At 41.6% G+C, this 18,363-nt stretch overlaps 1 protein-coding gene across 2 annotated transcripts in view; it reads right to left on the reverse strand.

The window, feature by feature from the left end:
* Positions 1–18,363, reverse strand: part of sf3b3 (splicing factor 3b, subunit 3) — a 58,577-nt gene that overhangs the window by 3,588 nt on the left and 36,626 nt on the right. Inside the window, exons 1-24 of one of the 2 annotated variants that reach the window (XM_008311066.3) lie at positions 15,005–15,160; positions 14,069–14,209; positions 13,772–13,927; positions 13,376–13,546; positions 12,854–13,026; positions 12,425–12,566; positions 12,074–12,186; positions 11,694–11,831; positions 11,153–11,256; positions 10,903–11,068; positions 10,658–10,753; positions 9,586–9,658; positions 8,753–8,904; positions 8,495–8,650; positions 7,836–7,991; positions 6,927–7,070; positions 6,678–6,800; positions 6,410–6,564; positions 6,081–6,255; positions 5,333–5,538; positions 5,048–5,204; positions 2,830–2,955; positions 1,600–1,812; positions 1,365–1,463 (exon numbers count right to left, since the gene is read on the reverse strand). In XM_008311066.3, the coding sequence (XP_008309288.1) occupies positions 1,365–1,463; positions 1,600–1,812; positions 2,830–2,955; positions 5,048–5,204; positions 5,333–5,538; positions 6,081–6,255; positions 6,410–6,564; positions 6,678–6,800; positions 6,927–7,070; positions 7,836–7,991; positions 8,495–8,650; positions 8,753–8,904; positions 9,586–9,658; positions 10,658–10,753; positions 10,903–11,068; positions 11,153–11,256; positions 11,694–11,831; positions 12,074–12,186; positions 12,425–12,566; positions 12,854–13,026; positions 13,376–13,546; positions 13,772–13,927; positions 14,069–14,138 (3,264 nt within the window). In that variant the 5' untranslated portion in view covers positions 14,139–14,209; positions 15,005–15,160. Of the gene's footprint in view, positions 1–1,364; positions 1,464–1,599; positions 1,813–2,829; positions 2,956–5,047; positions 5,205–5,332; positions 5,539–6,080; positions 6,256–6,409; positions 6,565–6,677; positions 6,801–6,926; positions 7,071–7,835; positions 7,992–8,494; positions 8,651–8,752; positions 8,905–9,585; positions 9,659–10,657; positions 10,754–10,902; positions 11,069–11,152; positions 11,257–11,693; positions 11,832–12,073; positions 12,187–12,424; positions 12,567–12,853; positions 13,027–13,375; positions 13,547–13,771; positions 13,928–14,068; positions 14,210–15,004; positions 15,161–18,363 lie in introns of those variants that run through there. The other variant, XM_008311067.3, reaches the window with a different exon arrangement.

Here is an 18,363-nt window from a genome sequence, read left to right on the forward strand (position 1 = left end):
GAACAGAGGGATCTACATTTGGAATCACTCGAGAAGAAAGAAAAGGAAAAGAAAATGAACCAACACCAGGAATATTGGACTGGGAATTTGTGATAAAGTGCTGTAGAATATCTAAGGTATCGTCAATCGATCGACTACTGCAATATTTAAGTGTTATTTTCTCTTCTAAAAACAACAGTTTTAAATATTACATTTAATTTGATTTAAATCTGTAGCCAAACCACTGGAAAACACATCATCTCCATCAGCCTGACTCATTGAACCTCTACCAAAGAAAAGCGGAATTCACCGTTTCCATTTCAAGGCTACAAATTAAGCCAAGTCATAAATGGGTCGTTAAATTTAAACAGCCTAAGGTGCACGTCAGACGTCTGCCCAACTGTTCCCAAAAGCATCATCATCCCAGACCAACCAGTGACAGGTGTAACAATGAACTCCAGGAACTGGTCTACTCAACCTGACAAACACTTGGACAACAAATGTAGCAGTGTCCACCCCCACGTCCAAACACGGTCAAATAAAACTCCCTATCAATGAGTCTGCTGGGCTGCGACATCTGACAACCGCTGTGTCATGAAGCTGCCTTGGTCCCAGTTGATGTTTGAATTATAGGGACTTTCCATCTGCTACCTAAACAGTTCCTGACCAGGCGTCTGGGAGCTGCAGTTTGTACTATTTGTCAGGAGGATAAAGTTGTGGTCGATGATGTTGTTGCACTTAGTGTGTGTGCATGTGTGTGTGGTGTCTGCGGCTTCAGGGTCTGAAGAATGTTAAGAAGTTACAGTATCAAGGACTCACAGTGTGGTACAACACTGGGAGCGCGGACTTCCTGTGAATCATTCACTGGTCACAGGAGACGTGCGGCCTTGGTTTGTTCATTTAAATGGTGATGTCCACACACTGAACATTAACTGATTACCTTACAACAGAATTAGCTTAGCATGGAGAGACTTGACCAGAAGATTGTAGTGCTAATTAGGGGTGTGAGGAAATATCAATACATTGAAATATTGCGATGTTTCTTTTCACAATACCATATCAATATTCCTGGTGTTGGTTCATTATCTTTTTCTTTTTTTCTTCTCTAGTGATTACAAATGTAGATCCCTCTGTTCCAGTGTTAGGAACCTGATGTTCAAATGGAACAGAGTCTGAGACTAGGATCACACTTTGACTACAGTTAAACTGGTGCTTTGACTACAGTTACACTGGTGAAAAATAAAAACAATATATCGCTGTCCTTAAAGTATATCCCAGTATACCATATGGTTGCTCCCTGTATCGTGATATGTATCGTATCACCAGATTCTTGCCAATACACACCCCTAGTGGTAATACTTTATTATTGAAAGACGAGTCTTTACCTTCTGGGAAGCTCCATTCAGGAGTCCTCTGTCCCACAGTGCTTTGTTCCCTGTGGGATCTTCATCCACATCATCACTCGTGTTGGGAGGGAGACGAACCTGAACACATCACATGAAGAACATTCAGATTTTTTTTTTTCTTTCTGCTTCTCTAAGCAGCTGCTCGCATTCAAACATGCTGAAACTTTCCACATGAAATGTAAAGCTAACTATTAAACCAGGTCCATGTACTCACAATGCTAATGTTGCCAAACTTGTCAGCCGAAGCCATGGTGTCGAAGTCCAGCAGACAGGCCGTCGTCACCCAGCGAGGATACGTGTCGTCCGCAAAAATGATGAGCTGGTTCTCGTTGCGGCGATAGCGAACCCAGAACAGACTCTCTTGGACGTCGGAGACGATCACGCGTTGACCGATGGTATAGATACCGGTCACCAGGTTGGGTACGTGCTACAGGCAGAGATAATTTTTGGAAAACCAAATGAAAAGTTAAGGATTTTGGTAGGATAGAAACACTTAACTTTTACCATGAGTCCTAGGACGGTAAATGTGTTTTATTTCAGAAAAAAAAAAATTTGTTTGGAGTAAGTTAGTAAGAGGCTCAGGCACTGACTTTTAACTAGCCCACCACCCTTTTCCCACCCCCCTCTCAGTTATGGTCAGGGTTAACAAGTCTGAGCTAGTGCTTAGTGAAAGAATCTCAGTTTATATATTGACTACACAGTTTTCTGCTGCTTGGTTTTACAGTGACACTGTGCAAATGCACAAAACTTAATAAAGTCGCACTTCAATAAAAATGATAATAATAATAATAATAATGACGCCTGTTTGTGCTGCAGCTGCAGTGTCAATCATCCATTCACGTCGGGTTGTCAAGTAGAAGGAGAAGAAAAGTTGCCTGGAACAAATCGATTAGCCCCGAGGATCAGAGCAAAGTTGAAGAATGTTTTTTACACATGGAGTTCCGTGCAGTTCCACATCTGCCCTAATGAAATGGTTCCAGTGGACCTGACCATCTCCTTCAATGATCAATGAACAAAACAAATATGGAAGACCAGGGAGAACAGGTGTGTTTCTGTTTGAGTGTGGCCGACCGATATTAACGGCCTGATATTAGCATAATAATGTAATATCTGCAAGAACAGTCACTTGGTTTTCCACTGATAATGAAAACCCGAAAACAAATTGCCTGGCTTTAGCCAAATTACGTGTGCCCTGAAAATAGTTCTGGGGAAAAAACAGCTGTATGTGAAAGTCATTAGATGGCAGCATTGCATTGAAAGACGTAGATAACATCAGCACATCGGCAAAAAGTTAATATTGGACATCCCTACAAAAAACTTTTTTTTTTTTTTTTATTTAGTCATTTGTCAAAATATAAAACCATGACCACATGTTTTCAACCCTTCACAGACTGGAAGATTCAAACATTATTACTTTTGTTTTATAAGTCTGACAACCTCTCACCTTGTTTTCACACTTGCGGAGCAGCTTCTTTTTTCCCATGTCGTATATCCTCAGCAGTTTTCCAATTCCTACCAGGGCCCGTCCCTGAAATGGGGCGATTGCCAAAGGCACGTCCTCCACCGGGGTCTGAAAATCAAAGGGGAGAAACTTGGGTCAGGACAGCATAGTTGATCAGATTATTCTCTGCTGGGTTAAAGGCGATTTTTACATTTACAGCTAAGCAGCTTTAAGTCGCAGTAGCCGAAAAGCTCTTATTCACATAGCTTCACCCAGAAGCGCCAGACCGACCTCCCATAGTGCCCCCCCCCCACTCCCTCCACCCCCACATTGTGGAACTAAGATATGTTGTGATCGCTAATAGTATTACAATTTGGAGGGGGGGGGGTCCCCTAGGGAAGCATGGCAAATAATTGAGAAACACTACTTCAACCCATCAAACTTCTTTACCCACCAGGCCACCACTGCCCTGCTATATCGGCATTGGCTGATATCGGAATTGGTAATTGAGTGTTTAGACAATATCGGCATATTGGATATTGGCAAAAAGGTAAAATCAGACATCCCTAAAATTAAAAATTGTTGTCCAAATTCCCTAAGGGTTTAAAGGTCATGTACATTCAGCAGTGGTTTCTAACCACATGCAAAAACGTCTTCTGGAACAATTTGGCTGTTTCTAAATATTCAATTTTTAACGAGTTAAGTTTTTATTATTATACATATTTTTATCAAGTAAAATATCTTTATAATATTGATCAGGCAGATAAACATTCCGCAGAAGACTGAATACAACTAGCTGCTGTTTCACGAAGTGGATGAACGCGGAGGACAAATAAAGACTTTACTGTTTAAGATTGTATCTCTACATTTCATGGCGTTTCAGGGATAATGAAATACAGTCATGACTACAGGGCAGTTCTGTCCACTTCAGGTCAGACATCGTGACTTCAGCGACTTCCTGACTCCATTTATTGATAAAAAGGGACGGACGGCGACAACTGGTGTCGGCTAAACTGAGTCTAGTGACGTCGCTGAGCTCCAGTCTGTGGCGTTGAAGTCCATTTGATTTGGCACAAAGAACACAAACTGGTGATTAAAACTGAACATAATCCAATATGGAACTACACTCGGTTCCGAACAGCCTGCCAAGAACTAACTCAAGCCCATTTCTCATTTATTACTGTCTGTCAAACACCGTCTCTACTTGACTTACCAAGAATTTAGCTTTTATTTTTTAATTAATTGAAACAAAAGTCGAGACCGGACGGAACCAACCATTTCTATCCTCTGCTGACCCAGACTCTGACAGCAGAGTCATGTGAACACTTCCTGTTCATCGTGTGTTATTTCTAAATATCTTGTTTAAATGAAGACAAGTGTGTGTGTGTGTGTGTTTAGAACAGACTCATCTAAAGCAGCAGCTGGTGGTTAAGTGGTTGGGAATTTCCTCTAATGTGAAAACAAGTGGCTGACACCAGAATGCAATACAACACTCATGACTTGACTCCCTCTTAATCCACATCAGGTATTTGATGGTCCGAGTCACCCTGACGACCTCCACCCTGATCAGGTTTCTGGGGAAATGCCTTAAGAGGAGTGACCGGCCCCGGGGGCAGTAACATCTGCGTTTGGTGGGATTTAAACTTTAAACTAAATCACCCCCGTTCTAATCCTCATCTTTACACCCGGGTTTGACGGTAACATTTTTTTGTTCGTTTTTTTAATCTTCTACTTACAAAAAAAACACTGAACTGTGTGTTGGAAGGTGACAATATTGAAAATGTTAATAATCAAGGGAAAATCTGCAACCAGTCCAGAAAAGAGAGAAGAGCGAGTGATCAGGATATTTAAGGTTTTTAAGACAATTCCAGGTTTGATTCTTTGTGGCTCAGAAATCGTAAATTTACTAAAACTATTTTAACATTGCATTTTAATCATGCCATTTCTCTGGGCAATATAGTGGGGCAGTGGTGGCCTGGTGGTTAATGAAGTCAAGAGCAACCTGCTCACAAAGGTGATGGGATAAAGCAGTGTTTCGCAATTATTTTCTGGAGAAAAACAATAACGCTAACTTACAGATATTACATATTTATGCTAATATCGGGTCGATAATATTGGTCGGCCATTATTATCGCACATCCTTAACAAAAATCCAAGGGAAAAAGAGAAAAACTTAACAAGGAAACAGTTTGACGTAAACTTGACTTTCAGTCAGCTTTACCTTGTGCACAAACTCCAGCTTCTCTCCTCCACCAGTCAGTCTGTAGGTGTAGATGAAGCCGCCGGCCACCGACCTGGGGTTGAGAATCATGTCTCTGGCCACGCCCACCAGAACGTACCAATCATCCCCCGAGTTTGTAAAGCGACACACGGCCACACTGGCAAATGAAAAATAAGGTTAGAAAATAATGACAAAACATGTTGCAATACAATAAAAAAAATATTGTTGGTGAGAAAATCTGTTATAAAAAGATTTTTTATTATAATTTTTTTATTTCCCACTCACCTGAAAGCAGCTTCGTTCTGCTCCAGTTGCACCTGGTCCAGAGTTGAACCCTGTATGGGATTAATCAGTCGCACAATAGACGCCCACTGTCCGGCCCCGGCCTTAGGTGAACCGAAGATGGCTTCTGGGAGATTTTCATTGAGGAAGGCAGCCGCCATCTCTGCGGCAAGTTCTCGTTCATCTTCACCGGCTGCCTCCACCATTTCCTGTAGAGACGCCATTGAAAACGCATCAACAAAGAGAACTCCAATAAAGATTTTGTGCATCCTAAAAATGCATATTTGACTTAAATTGATGACAAAAATAACTTTTTTTTTTATTTTCAAAATTCACCAAGCGGGCCAGATTTGGCCCGTGGGCCGTATGTTTGACTCCCCTGCATTAACAAGTCAGTGAAGACTGTCGACAAGGTTTCCAGAATGTTCGGTGTCATTTTGAGACTATCCTGCCAATAAAGATTTTGTGCATCCTAAAAACACATATTTGACTTAAATTGATCTGGTCTAATTTACTCACACTGCTTTACGAGGCACAAACACACAAGTCAACAACACACAGCATGAAGATAACAGTCGGTCTGTCGACTGAAATACCCCGCAGACCCCAAAATAAACCCTAGACTATTCTACATCTTGGCTGCGTCTGTGAACTTGTTTTGAACTCAGTGCGCACAGTGTTGAAAACTGAGCCTGTGCCAAACCGCAGCGCTGAGCTGGACCACGACCACTGTGACGGTGCAACTTCGTACCTCGGCCATCTGCTGCTTTCGCTGAGCTTTGGTCGCCTCCGTGTAAGCATTGTGGTCGGACTCAATCAAAATGAGGTTATTCGTCTCCTGGTGGATCACAAATTTCCTGGGAGTGCACTGCAGAGGAAATGCCACCTGATTGAAGACGGCCCCCAATTTCTCCAGAGCCAAGATTCTGCCCACAGAAAGGAGTAGGAGGAACAACAGGAGGGGCGGGGGCAGGGAAACAGACAATTGTTAGAGTCAGCAGTTCAAATCTCTGGAGTTTCACAGTCAGCTTTTCTCTGCACACAAACAACCATCAACACGTCCGACGTGCGCCTCCATACCTCAGTGTGTTGGTGGAGATGGCCACGATACCTTCTGGACATTGTTCAGAGGCAAAACCAGAGGCATACTCCAGGGTCTCATATGAGAGTGGGGTCAGGTGGAAGCGAGACTGGTACGAGTAACTCAGCCAGGAGCGACTGGACATGGCCAGCACCTGGTAGCGAGATAAGATCAATTACCACATTACCTGGACGAAACGGGCCTTAGTACAAAGTTGCACTGCTCTTTACTTAAAATATTTTATATATTAAATATTGAGTGACTTACAGCCTCCTGGCCCTGCATTCTGACCCTGAAGAGCTTGACAGGTCGCGACCCCAGGTATCGTGTCCTTGTGTCAGACAAGTCACCCGTGACAGGGTCCAGGACAGTCCTGAGCAAGACACCATTCTGAAGAGAGGAACCAAAAGATACAGATCAGAATGGTAAGGTTTATATATATATATATATATTTACATCTCATTGATTAAGTATTTGAATTAAGTCACGTCTGAAAAGACACCGAAAAAAAAGTACCTGCAGTCCGATGTTGAGGTAGAGGAACCCGATGGTTCCCTTTTCCCCAAGTTCATCTTGCTTCTCGACTCCACCCATCTCCACGATGCACAAGCTCTCTGGCTGGGCCGGTAGAGCCTGCATACTGAGAGGCTGCAGGCAGTCCTGAGAGGGCAGAGAAACACCCAGAGTTTAAATGACATCATCACTAATCCCAGATTAAATATTGCTCTGAATATGTACGTATATATAAAGAAAAAAACAAAAAACATTTCCTTTTATCTGAGTCCAGTGCCAAATGTTTTCCTAAACACTTTTATTGCCTCCATCATCGTAACACACACATTTGTATATACATATAAAACTCTTCTAACAACCTGCAGTAACACTAGAACTAGTACTGTAAGTACTCAGCCCTCACACAGGAACTCTGTAGTTGTTATGCTCCGTCTCATGACTCATTTTAAAGAACACAGTAAATCCACAGGCCGTGGGGCAGACGGGCTTTTCACCCCTTTTACTTTATAGGAACAACCACACACCCACTCCCACTATAAGGCAACCAAAATATGTTTTATAATAAGTTAAGACCACAGCACTTCAGTTAAAGGACATGTTTGTAGATCCCTGTCATCTGACTGTCACCTCAGCCTCACATGTGACATCAAAAACAGGCAGAGGTCAGATGCGTCCTGAAGTCGTCCTTTATTCTACCATAAAGGCTTCTTGGTCTTCCCTTAAGATGGATGAGAACAACTTTGCTCTGAGCTGCGGGGAGTCTTGTGTCCTTTGAACCTGCTTCCTTGGTTATTTGTTTACACTGACATCTAACCTCTGACACTTCTCATTTATGCTTACTTTGCGGGGATGGGGGTGAAAATAGTTTTTTAATATATATATATATTTTTTTAAATATTTTTTTAAACCTACCGAAGGATCCAGAGAGATGATTCGGACAGTGTTGTCCACCAGGCCAACGGCCAGAAATCGAGAGCGTTGCTCTCCAGGAGGAACGTTGGCCAGACTCATGCACACCACATCTGCAGACATCTCTTTACGTTCAGTGTACTCGTTCAGCTGGCCAGACTGGAGGAAGGAAGGAGACGAGAGCAGCAGTGCATTATTAGACCTCTGACCTCAGGCGTTTCCCTCACTTTCTGTGACTATTACAGAGCTGGAACTATGTATGATATTAGCATAGTTATGTAAAATCTGTAAGAATCGCTATCATTTTTTCCTTCAATTATGAAAACTTGATAACGCAATGAAAGCCACTAGATGGCAGCATTGCAACTTATTTTATGAATATATTCTAATAATCAGGGGATTGCATGCAGAATGCTGGTGCCAGGAACTCAGTGGTTTCTACAGATAAATAAATAAATATTACCAGGCCATTAATAGTATTTCAATTCCAGAATATATATATATATACAATTTTATAACTTTGTGTTATACATATTTTGAAATTCTGGAATTTGACACCTAAAACAATCCATTAGTTAAATTTGAATCTGTAACATTAGGTGAATGTTTAAAACACGTGTTAAGTTACAAGTGTAAAGTTGTTTTGTTTTTTTTATTCTTACCGGGTCCATCTCAAAGTAGACCAGCTCTCCTCCAGTCAGGGCAATAACAACCTGCCTTTGGTTGACAGCACAGCGAACGATGGTCTTCTTACCCGGGGTCTTCCATTCATTCACACGTTTGTCTGCACGGATGTGACGGATGCCGTCAGGATAAACCTGCGTGGAGGAGTGATGGAAGCACAGGATTAAAAAAAAAACTACCTAGAGTTTTCACCTTAACTCCAGGTAAGACATACTTTACAAACACTTCTCACTAACCTGCACTAAAGCGTCTTCACCCAGCAGGGAGCAGGAGAGAGTGGGAGTTGTTCCCAAGAAGCCAGAATCCGTCACTTCTTCCACGGTCTCTCCGATGGACAAGACCAGAGTGGCGTTGACGAAAGACACGATGATGTAGGCGTCAAACTCGTCTGGTCATTCAAGAGACAAAAAGTCAGATAAAAGTGAGGGACGAGCACCTTATTTTGGAGCACTACTGGAGTTGGTTAAGTAGGAGTTTTGACAGAATTTGAACACATTTATACAAAAAGAAATATATAAAAATCCACCATCCAATATTAAAAAAATAAAATAACAACAATAATAATTTGATCCCACACTTGGGAAATCCTTGTGTAAACAGCAGATCTGCGGCAGGCGCCAAGAACAACAATAATAATTTGATCCCACACTTTTGGAAATCCTTGTATAAACAGCAGATCTGCGACAGGCGCCAAGAGAAACAAAAAAACTTCCAATCACTCAGCAGCCGTAATTCTAATATAATCAAAATCATCAACAGAGGTTAGAACACAAACTCCTCCTGTTGATTGACAGGTGGATCCACAGACTGTCGCTCTGAGGATCAGCTTGGTTCGACTAAACACGTCAGATGTGCTGAAACATGCGGTGGCTCAGGAATTAGAATAATAACATTCTGCAGCTTGGTAACGTGTCTGACGGAAAATCCCTTTAATGCTGTGATTTGTATGAGAGTTAAGGTGATTAACCTCACCACAGGACAACGAAAAGACACGGGAACAGAGATTAAAAAAATTAACAAAGCAGGAAAAGGAGATTATGATTTTTTTGGAGGAATCTTTTTTAATTACCTTCGACGTGTCTGCGCACTGTCCACACAGCGTTTGGGTTACCAGGCAGTTCTGACACAGCCATCTCTGACACCTGACAGAGAAGGAAGGAGAGGATCAGACGAAGCTTCTGTGATCACACCATAATATTTAACATCACAGAAAACGAAAATAAAAGTGGCTAATTCAATTGTTAGCCTCTCAGCTAGACCGATTTAGGGAGAGGTGAGAAAACAAAGTCTGACTGGAGAAACATTAAAAAAAAAAAAAAAAGATAAACAACTGAAAATAATTCTTTTTTTTTTTTGTCATTTCAGGTTTGTATTGTTTCTTGTTTACAGCAGATTCTGGAACTTCACTTCTTTGCCATTTTTTTTAGATATAACTGAATTAAATATAAAGGAGAAACATATGCTGTTTTTCACATGTTATTACTTAAGGGTTGATGTACAGATTTAATGACTTAAGACCTTTTTATGACATCTAAAAAAAAAATATGGCAAACATAAAATAAACTACACTCTAGGCTGTCCAATTAAACAAAGTACAGCATTTGCATTACCCACAGTTGACAGTTGTTGACAAAACAGAAAATGCTGTCTATTTTGTTTATTATTTGTTTATTTTTATTTTCCCAGGGGAACCACATGCTTGGCGCCTCCAAGGGGCCGCCGCTTGCATCAACAGTTAACACAAAGATTTTCCAAATGTGGAATCAATTATTCTTGATTCTAATAATAAATCAGTTCATTAATTCATGTTAGAATTCTATGGGTTAAAAACAAATAAAAACTTAAATCATTCTCATGAAACCATACACTAAGGTCTGGCTTCTGGTTCCTACAAAGACTTTTTTGTTACTTCAAAAAGGTTCCACTGGGTCTGATCTGATCAGGAAGCATTTTATTTTGGTAAAAAACAAACAACAACTGGACTCTTTGTTCAGGCTGAGATCAGAGATATTTAAAGACTCTTCAGCTTTCACTCAGAGAAGAGAGGGGAATAATCTCATCACGTCCACAGCAAAAAAAAAAAAAAAAAATCCTACAATGGCACAGTGTGTATTTGCATGTGTGTGTGTGTGTGTGAGTACCTCCAGTCCGTGACGAAGGACCCTCATCGTAGACCTAGGTCCTCGTCCACAGGCCACATACAACTGAGGTGTGTCTTCATTGGCCAGATCAGCGATCTGTCACAAACAGGGGAACAGTGAGCCACACAAACTAAGACTACATCACCACATGCACATGTCTGAACAGGGGAACAGTGAGCCACACAAACTGAGACTAAATCACCACGTCTGAAAAAATAAAAAATAAAAATAAACAAACAAGTCACCTGACAGGCCATGATGGGGGACAAGTTCTCCTGCTCGTCCACCAGCACCAGGTTTTTAAGGGGACGGGGCTGGAAGAAGAAAGTGTCTCCTTCTTCTAGTGGCATCGCAGACGAGAACTCTGGTTCGTCGTCATCGTCACCGAGGTGCGCAATTTGATAAAGGTAACTGTGGGAGGGAAAAAACATTTACGTTCTGTCAGGAGACAAACAACATGGAGAAGACAACGACCGAACGGAGGGGGAGACTTACTGGTTTCCAAACTCTGAAGCCACAAACAGGAAGCCGGTCTTCAGGACACACATGGCTGTGGCCACGGGGATAGTGTCAAAGTATTTCAGACGGATTTCTGTGACCTAAGAAGAAACGGGGAGTTTAATTTGACAAGATCCTATCGAGACATGTCTTCAGCTGGTGGAAAGGCAACAGAAAAAAAAAAGTCTCATCAGAGACATGAACCGGCCGTCAACTTTCCTTTTGTCTAGAGTAGTTTTTAGAGTGTGTTGTACAACAGTAACTAGCATATTCAACTACTGTGATGTTTGTCAGAGACAGACAAGGTCAAGGTTACATTTTATAACCAAATTAAAAAGCTGCCCGAAGAGATCTGAGGACAAACGCTAACGAGGCTAAGACTAATGGGACATTAAATGTCTGATTTAGTGCCAGACAAATTTAATTAAAACTACTTCGCTCATGGACCAGGAGTAGTAAACAAATCAAAACACTGAAATAAATGATTTACAAATCATTAAAAAAAAGATAAATAAATAACTCCACCGCTTGTCCTCACCATTTCCTCATCTGTTTCCAGTGTGACTTTAAAGATGTCACCTTGTTCGGTCTGAGCCAGGAAAAAGAACATGGTCTTTGTTTTGTGCGTGGCGGAGCAGACAAATATCATGCCACGCTCTGGGTCATCCAGGTCATTCTATGGGATAGAGAAGAAAAAAAATCCAAAAGTTACAAACAGGGGGGAAAAAAAGGAAGAATTGTCCCTGTGATCAAAAAAAATCCAAAAGTTACAAACAGGGGGAAAAAAAAAGAATTGTCCCTGTAATCATCGTAACATAAACCTTACGACTTTCATAGACAATTCTGTGTTCCGTTTGTCAGTTGATGTCAGACGATGAATGAATGTGAGCACAGACAGACCGATGGTCTTGGACTCACCCTACGTCGTGGGATGGGACAGCGGATGTCTGGCTGGTCTCCAAAGTTCTTGTAAGTGATGTAGTTTTCGGAGCAGATCAGAACGCCACTGGGTCCATCGGAACCTCCCGGAACTGAACACAGAGGAGAATTTGTGAGCTATTAATAGTTCCAGGATGAATGGGGAAACCTTTAACTTAAGTAAATGACTGAATGTAAACTCATACATACTTCATCAGTTACTATGTTACATTGGCATCTGACTCAAAGAATAAAAAAAAAAACCTTAACTTCATTTTTAATTTAAGGACAGATTCTGATGATACATAACTGATAAAAAAGATGAACTCGATAAAAAAGTTAAATGCTGACCAGTGATGAGGAAATTCCCGTGCTCTTCCAAAGCCTCGCTGTATTTGCGGACCACGTGATTCAAACCCAGGTCCAACTCATAAAAGGTGAGGGTCTGCTGTGTGTTTGCAGCAGCTTCTCCGGTCGGATCGTTGTCAGCTTCCTGCAACATCAAAAGAAATGTCAGAGAACCAGACGGCGGTTATTTGGATCGATCACAGCTCAGGACTAGTCAGACTGAGCTTTAACAGACTCTTATTACGTCACGGTGGTTCAGTGACAGGGTCTACATGCTGAGGTCAGAGGTGATAAATCTTTCTCCAGTCAATGTCAGAGAAGAGACACGAAGAGCTCATCATATTCACAGCAGCAGTAAACGTTCCCACCAAGGATTTTTAGTTGTTTTTTTTTCCCCGTTAACGCCACGACCTTGAATTTTCATGACCTCACCTCGTAGTCCATTTCCAAACAGGCGAACATGGGGTTTTCAAAGCCCACGTCAACTCCGACCACATGGTACACCAGTGTGTTGGCTTTGTGGGCTTCTAGTGGCGAGGAGATGGTCAGTCTGGCAGCTGCATCTCTGTTCAAAATATAAACCAGCTTCTGTTTTTCTATGGCACCTGGAAAAGAGAGACCACAACCCACAGTCAAAGATATATTATTTCCTTTTTAGTTGTTTAATATCAGCCAACTGAGACTAAGCAACTCAGACAGGCTTTTACAGATTGGACATCTCTAGTCATTTCATTCATTTAAAACAAAAAGCATAAAGTGTGATTTAAAGGCTGCAACATGTCTATATTTCAGAACAACAATATTTATCGTTAGATTTTTTTTTAAATAAATAATGTCAATATTGTCAAAGTCAACCACTCAAATGGAAAATAATAATCAATAGATTAATGGATGTCAAACTAATGCCGCTCTGCGGTGCACACTGAACCTGGAGTCTCTGACATCAGTCCATACCTATCATCACAGCTCGGCCTTTTGGGTCGACAGCCAGGAACTGTCCAGGAACAATTCGCCGACAGCCGCTCTTTCCAAACGTCTCCTGGTGGATCTTCTCAAACATGTTCTTGGACGGATGATATTCGAGGATGACGATACGGCCACTGTCGCTGCCCACAACGATGTAATCTACAGGAAAATAAAACACAGGTGTGAAAAGACTGCTTTACAACAAAAATAAAACACAGGTGTGAAAAGACTTGTGTGAAGTGTCAAGTATGCTTTGATATATTTAATATGTACAAAAGGCTGACTGAGGAGTTTACAGGTGCTGTAAATAACCATTAAAGTCAACATTGACATTTGGTTCAAGAACACAAGGTTAAAGGGTATTTCTGAGCACAGGTTACATACCTTTGGTTCCACCTGTGAGCCTGAAGGCCATCAGAGACCTAACGATGCCAAATACTTCTACTGTGAGCAGAGTGTGCACCTTCCCCGTGTTGGCATCTGGACGCAGTAACTCCAGGATCTTGCCTCTGGAAACAACAATCTCCTGCATCTTGGTTCCTTTTGGAGCAGAAACAGTCCTTTTAAGCAGTCAGTTTGTTGGACCAGTTACACGGTTAAAATGTAGGTAGGTTTTATGCAGCCTGTGAGCCAATATGACTAACATGTCTCTGTCAACAGCAACGCAGTGAACCATCTCACCTGAGAAGTTTCCATGGATGGCATGTGTGATGCCAGTGGCACGCTGCAGGGTGATATTGTAGAGAAACATGGCTCCCTTCCTGTAGATTCCCTACAAGATCCTTGAGGGGCAGCAAACAGCTCGCTGAACCCGGGTCAGTACTGGAAACAAGAATGAACCCAGTGGCACAGTGTCAGTCAAACCGGCAACATTATTTTGTGCTACACACCAAAACCATCACAATGTTCACAATCCACATTTCATACCGTGCACACGTTAAAAACAGCACATAAAAAGATAGAGGAAACGTAAGCAAGGGAGACAATAAATATACATATATATCCATATGCAGCCACCTGCTTCAAAACAAGGCGCATTTTCTATAAATTAACGATACCCACAGCATGTGTAACTCAAACGATTATCATGTATAAGTAATGTTAACAAGTGGCTAAGCTAACGCTAAGGTTTAGACATGACAAATGTGAGTATGAATTGAAAACAAAGATAAAATTTCAATACTACTTGTATATGGAACACGCTCTCTTCTTTCAGAACTCAGTTGTTCTTAAGGTGCATGGAAATTAAGAGGCAAAATTTCAAAGGCCCCGCCGAACAGTTCAACGTCACTGTTTACAAACCATTCGCTTCGTATTTAGGAAAATGCTCTCTTATAATGCCCCTTTTCAGCAAATGCTTTGGTTTCCACGCATAACGCGCAGTGTTGAACACTTTAAGGATATTTTTGTACGTTTTTTGAGAATTAAAGGACTAAGTTTGCAGTGCTTTCAGGTTAACTTAAACTCAGCGAGGGTAGTCCATTCATACAAAGCGCCATTTTTGCCGGACTCTTGCGTTATCTGGCTATTTACGCTAGAAAAAAATATTAATTACCAGCATATAAACATATTATCTGATTATGGAGAAGACGTAGAATTTTACGAGTTTATATTTACCGCAGGGATTTTTATGATGATTCAGATTTCAGATGGATAAAGATTCATTTACACAATTGACCGGGAAACCAAACGACAAGCGGCCGTTCGGAGGTCCTTTGTCTCGCACAAAATACGTCACATGAGTAGGCCGTTGCAGTGCCTGAGTAAAATTACAAAGCATGCTACAGCTGCAGTACCAACGTTTGTCCAGCAGAGGTCGGCAAATACTTAAAGAGAAGGGAGTGTGGCGTCAACACGCTGAGGAGCCCTCGGGTCAGAATAACAAACATGATCACGCTTCAAACTTTACAATTTCCGACTCAATACTTAATACAATAATAGTATTAATAAGTATAGACGCACTTTTTTAGACACAATTGTTAAAAAGTGAATGTGTTTTAATAAATAATTTAGTTCTAATTTTACAATGAGGTCAGTTTAATTGTATGACTGACGTCATGATTTTAATTTGCCCTCACTTCTACAGCGGAAGTGGTGTCTGTGGGTTTCAGAGTAAAGCAACGAGGCTTTTGTCGTAGACACTAACCATTGTCCACCAGTGTGGACATAATTGCAGTTTCTTTTACCAATAAAAAAAACAAAACAAAACAAAAACGCACAGTCAGGTTTACGAAGCAAGTTTAGCGTCGTGAAATGTAACCACCATGGTTTTTGACACCATCCAGTGGACGCTCTAAGGAATTCAGTTTCACGGTCCATTAACTGGATGGAGTGAACAGAAAAATGGAAACCGGGGCAGGAAACCTTCAGAGTGACATTTTCCAAACACATTTGGAAACACTAGACAGGAAGTTCATCTTTGCAGCAGCGACCGCTGAAGGAGGAATATGTTTTATTCATGAAGTCATTTTAGGAGCGCGGTCCAAAGACACATTAGAACATTACCATTTTTCAAAAATGACTTTTACAGCACCTGCTGGTCACGCACGTAAAACACATTTATTCTTTTAGTGCTAGTTATGATGAGTGCTAACTTTATGCTAAAAATACTAAACTGTGTTGTCCATGTTTTTGTGAAATATTTAATACTATATTATATTAATATTTAATATTCAAGAATTTAATACATATTAACTTACATGTCAATAAATGAATGTTTTATAAACAAAAAAAAGACAAAAAATAAAATGTAACTAAAGATTTCAACAGACTTTAACACTCAACTCGGCTGTGAGGAAGTTTGACATTAAAATTAGATTAAAAAACTCAAACTAACAAATGTCAGATTCCCAATTTGCCACCAGGGGGAGAGCAAGCTGAACGAGTGGCCCCTGAACCATATTTTGAGAACATTTCTAACATAAATATAAACAAACAAAAAGGTTTTTTGTATTTTTTGAGCACTTCGCATATTCCCTAGCTACCCTGTAGTGGAACCCAAATTTTTTTCTATAGCGCCCCCCTTTTGTAGATGTGACTCTCGTTGAGAGTCAACGCATTCACATCTGATGCTAGAAGGCTCGACTGAACTTTATTATTTAAACACTGTCAAAGCTACGTGAAGCATATATTAGCCTTAATAGGGCCGCGCCCCCCGTTTTGTGAACCATTTGACATAACTCGGGTCTGGCTCTATTGTTATTCCTCCGACCATATGTATTTCGTCTTAAAACGTCGTCACGCTGTCATTGGTGCCATCGCGCACACAGTCGCGCACGTATTTTGATTGTGAAAAGAAGGAACAGGAAGTAGTATTTTAAAGCCCTTCAGTGACAGTCGTGGTGGTCTTCTGTCTTCTGCCAGGACGGACCGTCCCTCCCAGGAAGGCAGCAGTGGACGCCGCCTCCCGCTCCTCCAACCCACGGTCCACTCTCTCGCGGCTTCGCCCGTCTCCTCCTCTGTGTAGCGGACATTGTTTCATCCCTCGTATTTTTTGTTGTTGTTTTTTTTATTTTTTTGCTGCAGGTTTGCATGTGTTGATGTTTTTAGCCTCCGGAACATCTGTTATTATACATTATATGAAGAGCACAGCTAGGTTTTAGCCGCTAACGGTCGTTATATCGTCTGTGTCCGTGGTCCATTTAAATTCCGCTGCTCGCGCTGGCTGTGCGCCCAGAAAGAGTGGAGGAAAACACACACACACACATACACACACACAGGGGAACACACACATTTAGATTCAGACAACGTGACTACTGTGTGACATGCTCCTCCAGGAGCAGGAGATGCCTGGAACCATCATCACCATCATCTTCTTCAGCAGCAGCAGCAGCAGCAGCGGTGTTGAGCATCAGCACTGAACGGGAGCCCGGTTGTTCCAACCGTCGATGATGTGAGATTTGACCCAGAAACACAGCTGCCAGGGCACAGCAAGGTGAGCACCTTCCCCATCACCCCATCTTTGTTAACACAGTCACGTGACCCGCACAACGTTGGTTTTTTTTACTCCACACGATGTCATTGTGTTGCCACGATCACGCGCACTTTCACAATTGTGAATGGGCGGCGTGACTTTCTGTCCTCACCAGGCTGGTGCTGGTGCTGGTTGTTGTCGATGCTGTTTTGACTGGACTGGAACCAACATACACTCACAGTTAGTTATTCTGGTTCACTTTAGCGCTGGTTTCCGTTGTTTCTACTTGTTTTGAGCGGCCTGGTCTCTTCAGAACTAATCTTATCTAATCTAATCTAATCTAATCTATAGTAATCTAATTTAATTTAACTAAACTCTCTTCTAATCCAATTAAATTTACATAATCTAATCCGAACCAATGTAATCCAATTCAATTTAGTATAATCTACTTTTTTCCCAGTTTGACGTCACGGTTCAGTCACATGACTCTAACAATAGTTCAACTTTGACCTTTTTTTTTTTTAGTTTTTTCTTTAATAAGTGAAAATAAACTGAAACAAAGAAATACTTGATGCATAAATGCCTTTTATATCCTGGTGGTTAGTTCATGGCCCAGCAGAGGGCACTGTACGCGCGGTCGAACCTTTTGTGTTCCGTTCTGAAAAAAAGAAGACAACAATGGTAGGATGTCATTGGCTAAGAGCAGGACGTCCTTCCCAGGTGGACACACCTGTGGTCAGACTGTCCTTCACCATAGTCTGGACAAGTGTCCTGGACAAAGCATGCTGTATTTTTGAAAAAAACAAAAACAAACTACACTGCAGTGTCGTCCTGCAGATGTGGACCAAACCGCGGCCTCGTCCTGCTCTGAGGCCACTACACTGACCTCACTGGTCTTCATTCACTTCCTGTGGAAAAACACTCAACCTTTGCGTGCTTGACTTAGCTCCATCTTCGACTTCATCGCTTTGACATTTCGATCCCCACTGACGTTGAAAGCAGCCTCTCAGGTAGAACCTGACATTCAAGTGTCGTTCCCACCTTGTCTCCTAACCCCCCCCCC

The sequence above is a fragment of the Cynoglossus semilaevis genome, chromosome 6, assembly GCF_000523025.1.
Source record: "Cynoglossus semilaevis isolate Cse_v1.0 chromosome 6, Cse_v1.0, whole genome shotgun sequence".
Taxonomy (NCBI): domain Eukaryota; kingdom Metazoa; phylum Chordata; class Actinopteri; order Pleuronectiformes; family Cynoglossidae; genus Cynoglossus; species Cynoglossus semilaevis.